Source organism: Anabrus simplex, chromosome 2 (assembly GCF_040414725.1).
Source record: "Anabrus simplex isolate iqAnaSimp1 chromosome 2, ASM4041472v1, whole genome shotgun sequence".
Taxonomy (NCBI): Eukaryota; Metazoa; Arthropoda; class Insecta; order Orthoptera; family Tettigoniidae; genus Anabrus; species Anabrus simplex.
The window spans coordinates 772,460,587-772,472,899 of NC_090266.1; the positions used below are offsets into that span (position 1 = coordinate 772,460,587).

Sequence of the window (12,313 nt, forward strand, 5' to 3'; positions counted from 1 at the left end):
AAGGGTTTAAGGCAAGCCGAGGATGGGTTTCTAATTTTTATAAAAGAAATGGGTTGAGCGTACGAAGACGTAACTTAATTTCACAGAGTCTTCCTGGTGCCTACAGTGAGAAGTTATTGTCATTTCAGCATCACATAATTCTGTTGTGGAAAGAAAATGCATATTTGCTTTCCCAAACTGGCCATGCAGATCAGACGCCAGTCTACTTTGAAATGCCAGTGGACAGGACTGTGAATGTTAAGGGTGCGAAAAGTGTAACCATTAGAACAGGTGGTAATGAAAAACAACGGTGTATGGTAATGTTGTGTATTCTCGCTGACGGAACCAAATTGTTGCCGTACATTGTTCTCAAACGAAAGACGCTTCCTAAAAATCTACCCGCTGGCGTTATCGTCAGATCTCGGACCTTCGGCTGGATGGACAGTTCACTTGTGAAAGACTGGGTAAAGTGTGTGTGGCAACGTTGCCCTGGTGCATTATTGGGACAAAAGAGCTTGCTTGTTCTCGACAGTTACTGCGGCCACACAACAGATGCTGTGAAGAAACATATCAAAGATGGGAAAACAGACCTAGCAGTCATTCCGGGCGGGATGACCTCTAGGCTACAGCCGCTGGATGTCTGCGTGAACCGTCCATTTAAAGCAGCCTTGAAACAGTTCTATACAGAATGGATGGCGGCTGAAAATCACACACTGACGCCAACTGGTCGCATTCAGTGCCCGGAAGTTCAGCTGCTGTGTTCGTGGATTTTGACGGCATGGAATTGTATCCCTAGAGACCTCATACGGAAGAGCTTCAGGAAATGTAGCATTTCTAATGCTATGGATGGCAGCGATGACAACATTTTGTGGGAAGGTGATGGTGATGAAAGTTTCGAAGTTAGTACTGATGATGATGAACTCGTTGGATATCTTTCTGGTAATGTTTGTTTACTTTTATTTGTATTTTCTAATCATTTGATGTGTGTTAGTAAAGATTGTAAATAATTTTGGGTTTACTTTTTTTTTTTAAATGTTGTTCTTTCAAAATAAAATCCACAAACACAGCAGCTGAACTTCCGGGCGCTGAATGCGACCAGTTGGCGTCAGTGTGTGATTTTCAGCCGCCATCCATTCTATATAGAGCTGTTTCAAGGCTGCTTATTCGGTGGCGGGTGGTATTTGAGATTATACAGTATATTGGTATAATTTATGGAATGTTCATGTACAAACTGCACTAAGAGATGCCATTACTTTCGTTCAGCCACTTGAATATAATTTACAGTTTGTACAACAGATCGTCATAAGCTAACTATAGAAATGGCATTATAAATGCTATTATACATCTCCAACACACGCATCATTAATTACTTGCCATTATTTTCAGACATCCTATGAAATCCACTAAAACAATTACGGTCCTTTTTGAGGCACAGATGTACATTGCATGTGTCACATTGGAAATGCGATCTCCCAGTACAGTCCTGCTTCTTACATCTTCCTGCCTCTTTCTGTTGATTGTGCTGAGACATATGAGTATTTATATCCTTTTGAACCTCCACTGTGGGACATATCTCATCTCTTCTCTGTGTTGGTGCTGCCTCTACTTCTTGTTCAAGCGATGGTCTTCCACATTTCTTTGTATATACTGCTTTACCAACCTTCAGAAGGCCCTCTGCAACTCGCATGTGAAAGTGAAGCAGATCCATAACTTGCTTTCTAGGTACACCAGATAATTCACAGTCTCTCCGATTTTCAATCCAGCTGTTACACGGAACTAAATCCACGACATGAAAAAGCATTCTCAGAGTCCACTTTCTTGACCCAATATAAATTTGGCATGGACTGATTAGTTATTAAGGAAATCTACTCCACCCATTCTATGGTTATATATTTTCACAATTTCAGGGCGTGTAACATCAACATGCTTGTTTTTGAATCCCATTGTAGAACTGTATCTTCTGTCCCGATACCAACAAAACTGGATGCAAGTACAACAGAATGACTGTCCATCCACTTGACATCATAACTTTACTTCTCGCAGCCCACTACTCGCTACATTCAGCTGTGCGCGGAACGACTCTCATTTGTTTACACGCTCGCAGCCTTCTCGGGAAGGATGTTGTGAAGCGATGCCAGAGCTGGCAACCTGTGTACTTAGGAACTAATGTGGTGGTTACTGTTACATGATAGGCCTTTTAGCTTCATGTGGAAATAAGATTGGTCTGTACTGGTTCTTGCCGTGCAGGTTAGGATAGGATCTGGACAAGACCACTGGTCAAGACTGGTTCTTGCTGTACGGACGGTTAGGATAGGATCTGGACAAGATCATTGGTCTGGACGGTTAGAAGACGCGAAGCAGCCCTAGGCCTCTAGTTTCCTATGGAAACACGATAGGTCTGGACTGGTTCTTGCTGTGCGGACGGTGAGGATAGGACCTGGACAAGACCACTGTTCTGGATTGGTTCTTGCCATGCGGACGGTTAGGATAGGATCAGGACAAGACCATTGGTCTGGACGGTTAGAAGCCGCAAAGCGGCTCTAGGCCTCTAGTTTCATGTGGAAACACGATTGGTCTGGACTGGTTCTTGCTGTGCGGACAGTTAGGATAGGACCTGGACAAGACCACTGGTCTGGATTGGTTCTTGCCGTGCAGATGGTTAGGATAGGATCTGGACAAGACCATGGGTCTGGATGGTTAGAAGGCGCGAAGCGGCCCTAGGCCTCTAATTTCGTGTGGAAACACGATTGGTCTGTGTTTTTCGTATTGTTTGCTTTACATGTTGTGTCTTGTTTGTGATTTAATTCAGCCGGGGTTGGTAACGCAATGTATTTATCAGTATTGATGGCAATGACATCACGTTCTGTTAACATTGACCAATGAGAGTGCAAGTAGCTACTTTAGCCATGGCCGATGGCTGGTGCTGCTCTCTTCATTAGGTTATAAAAGTAAATGCAGTTCTGGGGGCGGGATGGTGGGTTCCTAGATATCGCTCTGAACACATCTCCGTTACATCACGCATTCCTATCTACGAAATGTCACTGTCAAATTTGTCACAAATGGAAGATAATAATTGCTTTTACTTAAATGAAGTGAAAAATCTGCGGTAAATTAAGAAACACCGTCGTTATTAGAGAAATATGAATACATACTTAAGGCCTGTAACAGGACGCCTTTATGTCGTATTTCGCTCCTGGTGCCGTCTTTTGTTAATTTCTTGAGGTCCAGGGCTAGCACCGAGAAATGGGAGTGCTATGTCTGTGGACTCTCATTTTCTTTGTCCATATGACTAGAGCGGCCAGTTGAAATAGCAAAATGGAGGTCAATAGTATTCACGATAAGAAAAGTAGCATGATCCCTGGACCAATAAATATTTTTTTTGTTCGAACGAAAATAGCATGATCCCCGGACCAATAAATCACTAGTTCACAGAATTCTTCTTTTTGTCGCCTATTAAATCTTTCATATCGCGATACAATTCAGGAAATGTCATTGACACCTGAAGCAATAAAACGAAAGCGAAGAACTTCAGTGAACACAGACATCACACACGAAATTGTTGAAAGTGTAAGACAAACAAAAGACATACGTGTGTTACTGTGAGCGTAGCACCAAAAGTACTTGTAAAGTAGTAAAGTAGGCATACATAATATTCACCAAAAATAAAATATTTCTTAATTTACCGCAGATTTTAGACTTCAACTGTGTAAAAGCAATTATTATGTTCCATTTGTAACAAATTTTACAGTGACATTTCGTAGATAGGAATGCGCGACGTAACCCACATCTCTCCTCTCAAAGGAATTCCAAGTAATTTGCATTATTTTCACTTCCTTATAGTGTTATAAAAGTTGGGCTGCAGGATGTAAAGTTATATCCACTTGACCATTACCACATCATCATTACTAAGCTGATCCCTATGACCTCTTCCTTTCTTCTTTGCATCACTGTCGGATATTACAGGTGGACTAGCAAACCTCTTTATTCGGCACGTACCTGCTGCCAGTATGCTGTTACTTCTTCGAGTGCAGAGCAAGTTGTTAAGTTGAAAAGAAGTTATTTTTTGATAATTTGTGACCACGGTTGTTAATTCAATTTGACAGATGGAGTACCACGGCTGCCCTAGTCCTAACTGCTTTACATTATCCTGATTCAGTTCCGTTGTGCTACTCTGATATACTAAGAAATCATACGCTAAACCACTTTTGACACAGCACAAAAATTTTGATCCCCCAAGGGTAGGGCTTCTCTTGACATACTGTTTCACTGAAAAATGTCCACTGAAGGGAACCATCTGGTAATCGATACACAAATTTTCTTCTAGTTGTAACTGCAAGCAGCAATCACGTACAGCGCTGTAAGGAAGGCGTACCATGAACAGTTTATCACTGCAATAGTCAGGTCTATCTCAATTGTTCACGATATGCAAGTTGTTGTGCAACTGAGAAATCTGTCGTGAGTCATGTTATATAGGAACATTGATAGTCCTAGTGCACTGTCCCAGAAAAGTCTCACTACAGGAAACTGTAAGCAGCCAATGGCAATATGCAGAGCAAATAAAACCTGAATCTCATGGCTTGTGGTTTGAAGTTTGTTACGTTGTTCTGCAGAGCATAAATATCAGTACACTCTGCAAGACAGTTTTATATACCTAAGGAAATAATTTACAGGTGCTAGCACTTCATCACAATTCCCTTCTGGGGCCTCCCATTCAAGGTCAGGAATAACTAATGACCTTCGGCGCCACCTAATGTACTCAGTGAAAAAATTTGCATGGGTTTCATGAACTGATCCTTCGGTCAAAATTTCATCCTCTTCATCATCTCTCCCTTCATCACTTGATAGGTGCTGAGTTTTCTGTTGATAGTTGACTCCAGTTCTCAGTGAGGGTCTAATATTCTTATCATGATGAAATACATCTTCCCCACCACTGAGGAAGTCATCCACATCAGATACATCATCTGCTTCCAACAAATCCAGTACCTGAGATGCATCCAAGCATTTGTCACTTGTGTTTTATGGACCTAAAAGAAATAAAACATTGTAAGTCTATCCTGAATAAGAAAATAAAACAGTTATAGGCTAATCAGATTGATATAATTTACTTCACTAGACCCACAAGTAATTCACTATTATATTAGACCTAACATGTGATAATTATTGTTACAGGCAGTTACAGCAATCACTTTATTTTATTTCATGCTTATAATTGTAAATTATACTGTCAATGTATACTTCTTGAAGTGAAAAGTAATTGAGGTTATATATCCCTTACGTAAACAAACCTTGAGACTGGATGGACATGATCATGTACATACTTTATACACAGATGACACATCAATGGAAGGTTACCGAGTCAAACTATTCCCATCTAATCATCGTACGTGCAATTTACTTTAAATATTAATAGTTCTAAACCATACAATGACGTTAATTTACTAAATCGAAAAATATAGAGGTCTTACCTGATGAATTCTCAGCCATGGTTGCAAGCCGATGCGCATTTATTCCTCTACTTCCACGAGTCCCAGATAGATTGTACTAAGTTACCAAAAGCAGAAACAGCCGTTTCAAAAGTTGTAACTAGACTTGACGCATTAGAAAAAGAATGCAGAAAACTGCGTACATGATCAGGGACACTGGGTCCGAAAGAGTTAAATGATTGCAAAGAAATTGGAAATTTATTGAACATCTCCCCTTGGTAAGTTATTCCAATCCCTAACTCCCCTTCCTATAAACAAATATTTGCCCCAATTTGTCCTCTTGAATTCCAGCTTTATCTTCATATTGTGAACTTTCCTACTTTGAAAGACACCAAACTTATTCGTCTACTGATGTTATTCCACGCCATCTCTCCACTGACAGCTCGAAACATACCACTTTTCCTCTTGGTGAAACTTACAACTTGACTTTTCATACCATTGTCTGCTGTCCATCTCACTACATCGTTTAAGTCCCCCTGCAGCCACTCACAATCCAGCAACTCATTTACTACTCCATACAGTATATCATCCGCAAATATCCTTACCTGTGATTCCAGATCTTTACTCATATCATTTATATATACACTGCTGTGCAAAACTTAAGGACGAGACAGATGTAGCAACATATCGACTACTCGATGGAAAAGAATGAAAGTGCGGTAACATGTTGCCAGAGGTGTCTCCCACACATGCATAATAATCTTATTTGACTATGTCCCACTAACAACTTGACGGTTTTCGGGGACACCAAGGTGCTGGAATGTTGTCCCGCAGGAGTTCTTTTACGTGCCATCAGATCTACCGACAGGAGGCTGCACACATTCACAGAAACCTGGCACGAGGTCAGCGTGACTATGGCACCAAATGCGTCTGGCCCCACAAAATGAGCCAGTTGAAGGAACAGGATAAGACAGTGTTAGTCAATCAGCGAGATTTTACGGTTCACTGTGGTGGTGTTATTACAACATGGCCCGGAGACAACATTTGGAGGACTTCACACTGGGAAGAATCATCGGGAAACTGGAAGGACAAAGTGTGACGAGTGTAGCCCAGGAGTTTGGTATTGCTCACAGCACTGTTTCACATGCATGAAGAGCATTCTGAACCACAGGCATCGCTGCCCGAAGGAAAGGAGGGGGTTGACCATGGTCAACTACAGCAGCAAATGACCGGTACATTGTGCAACATGCAAGAAGAAACTCGCGTCAAACAGCAGGTGCAATTGCAACCACATTTAACAGGACTGCAAGGCACCCAATCTCACCCTCCACAGTGGCACGGCAACTGCATGGGGTTGGTCTGTTTGCCCGACGACCATTACGTTGTGTTCTGTAGACACCCGCACATCGGCGACATTATATGCGATGGTGCCAAGAGCAAGTGGAGGTGCATCTCTTCTCGGAGAGCAGATTCAGCCTGTGTAGTGAATCTAGATGTACCTTCATCTGGCAAGAGGTGGGAACATTTTCGAACATGATCATTTTGGTGGCCCAAGTGTTATGGTGCGGGGAGGCATAACGTTGCATGGGCGTACTGACCTCCAAATCTTTAAACGGGGTACACCCACCAGTCAACGTCATTGTGACACTGTATTCTTTCCCCACATGCGTCTTTTCAGGGGTGCATTCAGCGCTGACTTCATTTTCATGGATGAAAATGCACGACGACATCAAACAGCAGAGGTGGAGGAGCTCTTTGAACAATAGGATATTCGGCGAATGGACTGGCCTGCCCATTCCCCCGACTTAAATCCCATCGAGAATGGGACATGTTGGGCAGGCATACTGCAGCACGTCCATATACACCAACGACCATCCAGCAGTTGTCAACCCTGCAGGTGGAGGAATGGAACGCCCTACCACAAGAACTCCTTACCAATCTTATGGCCAGTATGGGAACACGTTGCAGAGCATCCATTGCTGTCCTGGTGATCACACAACCTTTTACGAACCATGTCCCTACTTTTGTGATGCCCAGGAGACCATCATGAGTCAAAGTGACTTACGTGTAATTTACTATCTGCGCACTTTTTAGCGACAGATTTACACCCTAGTGCTGAAGCGGTCGACCTCGGCAATCTTCGAGATTCGTACTGGCAATCTTTGAAACACAAACTATGAATCGCCTATGCATCGCTGTGCGACGTCTGGCGTACACTTTACGTACTAGAACTGTTGTTATTTACACAGCAAAGCCAAACTATATAATTCACTCTAGGAATAAGATTTGCATCGAAAAATGTTATATAATGTGTGTGTGACACAGTTGTTGGCTTAAAATAACACAGATTTAGAAAATTCATATCGATCGGTCATATTATCGATTCATTCCAGATTTCATTTCGATTCAGTTGGCTGTACTAACGAAACCGGAAGTGCTCCCTCCTTACCCCTCAAAGCCGTACACAAATCTATCGCAGTCTCTGTATAAAAGCGTCATTTCTGTTCGTCTCAAATCATTTTTCTTTCAGTTGCCTACCATACCATACTGTAGCAGTTCTTCCTATGTACGGTTCCAGTTTCATCAAGCCATGCTACTTGGCAGTGACGTAACATGAAAAAGTTACCTTCGTCCTTAAGTTTTGCACATCACTGTATAAGAAAACATAAAGGTCCAATAATTCTACCCTGCGGGACCCCCCTCTTAATCATTACAGGATCAGATAATGCTTCACCTACTCATTCTCTGAGTTTTATTTTCTAGGAATGTAGCCACCCATTCAACCCATCTTTTGTGTAGTCCAATTGCCCTCATTTTCATCAGTAATTTCCCATGGTCTATCCTATCAAAAGCCATAAATAGGTCAATAGCGACACAGTCCGTTTGACCTCCTGAATCTTAAATATCTGCTATATCTTGCTGGAATCCTACAAGTAGAGCTTCAGTGGAATAACCTTTCCTAAACCCAAACTGCCTTAAAATTTCTGCCGATATACTGCATGCAACATAGGACAATATTTTACGGCACAGTGTCAGAAACAATGATAGCTGTGTAGTTACTCCACCAGTCAAGTTAATTCAGCACAGGATGGCAATAGCAGCTTCTGCATTTGTATGAGCTAGGCATAGCATGGAAACCGGACCTGAGCTTTTGAAAGAGTTAGGTTAGGTTAGGTTAGGTTGTATTAACCAACGAAAAGTTGGCTGCATTTGCATAACAATGCCATTTCTTCACAGTACAGTGCTGCTCTCTTAATAAAATCACCATGAATATAATATTGCTAGCACAGAAGTCAATAGTTCAGACTAGTGGTATTCAAACTTCTAGAAAAAAGCTACCGTCTACAGCTTCTTTATTCATAACAAACAAACAAACAAAAATCATCAAAGCATTCTTCCAATATTGGGAAAACACTGTACGACATGAATCTGCAAGAAAACTGGCCACAATGCTACCACCACCTACATCACTTAGTTACAACCAACATGACGGTTCGCAACACGCCAGGAGAGAATGAGGAAAGGGTGTTCGTGATCGCAACAAAAATCATTCCAGCAGGAAGTTCGCACCAATGTAGAACAGTGTTATGGATGACCGTGGACCATTTTCATTAACAACAATGTCGTATACACAACATGAATGAAATTCACACAAAAAAATGTACCGGATTATATATTACCTCTTCGACTTAGATTCCTTCGTGAACTTTTCGGGCTTTTTTACATCGTTCGCAACTACGTCTCCATAATCGCCCATTTTGACCTGATCAGCTTATAACGCAAGTCCTTATAAAGTTCATACAAAAATCATGCACACGATAATAGCAATAATTAACCATCAAAACGTTATAGAATACAAGATATACATTTCTATCAAACGTCGCAGCGAAACACCTGCTCGTGTAATGAAGCATTAAAAGAAATCAAAAAGACCTGCTTAGGGCCATCCTAAGACATTTGATCCACATTTTGCTTACTCCCTAGCAAAGCATATGCATGGATCGGGTGTAAGGATAGGACACTCCAAGTGCCATTATCATCTGTATTTCGAAGTGCCTTGCAGCACAGAGAATATTCAAAATCACAGATACACAACCAACGATACATAAAGTCGTCGTTCACAACCAGTGTCTACTATCCCATGAAGATCCTACGAATGGACGGGACACAGTAAGCAGTATCTCGAGACACTTTGCATTGCCAAAGTGAATCCATTTCGTAATTATCTGCTTTTCCCATGCATTTACATCTTACCAGTATTCATATAGATATGGAAGTCAAAAGAAATTTGGGCAGGGGTTCTGAGCCCTCTAGAATTCGCCGCCAAAATAGTCCTTATTGATGGCTGTAGATAGTAGCGGTGACTGGAAATTAGAAGTGGGGATAGCAGATATACGTCAAAACAAAAACAAAAAAGCTACAAAATAGCAAGTATTTTGATGCTCTCTGAGAAAAGTTTGATAGAGAGGTAAAGGATAACAGTTTACCAACATAAGTGCAGTAACAATAGTTTTTTGTTGACATTTTGATTCAATACTAAACAATAAAACTTTTACGAAAGGAACAATATTGCACATGTATTCAAATTAACTAGAATTACGGCGTGATTATATAATTAATAATAATTTAGTATTTGGCAACATACTAAGGGCCGATTGCAGAAACGGTATGTAGACGATGTTTACGGTTAAACAATGCCTCAGTATGGCTGCCGCATTGCAGATATGTTATTTATCACTTAGACACTGTCTAAAACCGATGTACAACCAGTCATGTTTAAACACTGCCGAGAGCACCGTTTAAGATCAAATGAGAGGAGTGAATCACATTCAGAAGTTATGTACCGTGAAACATAGCATTTGTGTTATCATGTTAAGACGATTCCGGGAAGAAAAGTTAAGCAGACCCTACACTCTCAGTAATACCGACCAGTAATACTGAGTCAATAATACTGACAGTAGGCATCAATATTGTAGCGACCTTACATGATCATTATTACTGTCAATATTTTGGTCAGTACTAGCAAATACAGTAGAGACATTACGCGACACTCGGCGAGATATCGAGGGACAGCTATTAGAGCTCTCTCTAGCGGATTGACCTGAGAACTACTGATTCTGTCGTAAGAGCACGTGTATCTCGGCGAGATATCGAGGGACAGCTATTAGAGCTCCCTCTAGCGGATTGACCTGAGAACTACTGATTCTGTCGTAAGAGCACGTGTATCTGTGTGTGAAGTTTTTGGTCTTATTTAAGCGTTTTCAGTGAGTTGAAATAATTAAATAGTAGCGTGTGGCATTCCTTGATATATCCACTCAACAGGAGGGGAAAGGTATGTGCTGTGTTTGGCTGCAGTAACTATGAAGTAGAGAAGAATGCGCGGTCTTTCTTCCGTTTGCCTTGTGACAAGAAAATGTAAGTAATATTGTGTTTGCATGTAATTTCTTCCAGTGTCAAAGAGATTTTTATAGTATCTCATAATCTTCTGACCTGCTCGACCCATATTTTAACTGGCTTAAAACATAATACGCATATTTTATTGTATAGTGCAGCAGTTAATCTTCAATACCGATGTGTTGTTGTAGGTGTGATCTGTGGGTTTGATTTAATTCAAGAAAATACATATGCATATGAGTGTGGCTGGTTGTGTTCCAAATTACCCCATTTGGAATGCCGTAATGCATTGTCAAGCACTGAAGAAAATATGGGTGATTTAAGAAATGTACATATTTTGTTGAAACAATTTGATGATGCAAATTTGATTTACCCTAATGTAATGGCATTATGACAAGTATTGCTTACAAGGAAAGTTTGAATGTTTTTGTGGCTAAATGTACAGATTTTCTTTCTGTTAGTAGGCTTCAAGTTAAAAGGAAAATTGTCCACCTCTTAAATGTAAATTCATTGAATCATGTGTGTAAAGAATGTGCCGATATTTTGGTTGAGAAGTGTTTTAATATGATGATACAATGCTTTCAAAGGAGAAAAAGGAAAATCTAACCGTGAACGTTCAGGCAGAATTTTTTAAAGCTAAAAAAAGTAATGCATAAATGAAAGATCAAGCTCTTTCACAGCAGTCCATTTCACATCTTGATTATATGTCTAATTTTAGTCTTTAAATAATAACCTGTTAAATAATTCTTCATTCATTTATCCAGAATTGCTTTAGTAACTTTGAAGTTAATATCTTATAACACATTCTTTCTAGACTTAATTTATTTATCCATTTCCGTACATACATTTCCATTGATATTGAATTTAGCGCGAGTACCACTTGCGACTTGTCTCCCATTTTAACAAGGCTAAATCTGGAAGTTTCGCGTATTGTCTCTAGTGAATTTGGTACTAGTGCACTTGCTTACCATTGCGGTATTCTCACTTTACAAATAAAAAGTCAGTAACCGTCAATGAAATTTGAAATTGCGATATTTTATCAAAATAGATTGTAAAAGACGGGTATGTGTAGCTACCCAATCTGCACGAAACGCAGTGTTAAACTTAAACGAGAAGAGTATTCTCATATCAACTTCTTCTTCCTCTTCTTAACCTGCTTACCCTCCAGGGTTTTTTTCCTTGGACTCAGCGAGTGATCCCACCTCTACCGCCTCAAGGGCAGTATCCTGGTGCGTGTGACATTGGGTCGGCGATACAACTGAGGAGGATGACCAGTACCTCGCCCAGCGGCCTCGCCTGCTATGCTGAACAGGGGCCTTGGTGGGTGATAGTAAGATTGGAAGGGATAGACAAGGAAGAGGGAAGGAAGCAGCCGTGGCCGTATGTTAGGTACCATCCTGGCATTTGCCTGGAGGAGAAGTGGGAAACCACGGAAAACTACTTCCAGGATGGCTGAGGTGAAAATCGAACCCACCTCTACTCAGCTGAACTCCTGAGGCTGAGTGGACCCCGTTCCA

At 40.9% G+C, this 12,313-nt stretch overlaps 1 protein-coding gene across 3 annotated transcripts in view; it reads right to left on the reverse strand.

The window, feature by feature from the left end:
• Nucleotides 1–9,418, reverse strand: part of LOC136864446 (glycylpeptide N-tetradecanoyltransferase 2) — a 298,318-nt gene extending 288,900 nt beyond the window's left edge. For 2 of the 3 annotated variants that reach the window (XM_067141451.2, XM_067141450.2), the window contains exon 1: nt 9,083–9,417. In XM_067141451.2, coding sequence (XP_066997552.1) covers nt 9,083–9,159 — 77 coding nt within the window. In that variant the 5' untranslated portion in view covers nt 9,160–9,417. Of the gene's footprint in view, nt 1–9,082 lie in introns of all 3 variants that reach the window. The other variant, XR_010859313.2, reaches the window with a different exon arrangement.
• Between the last annotated feature and the right edge of the window lie 2,895 nt (nt 9,419–12,313).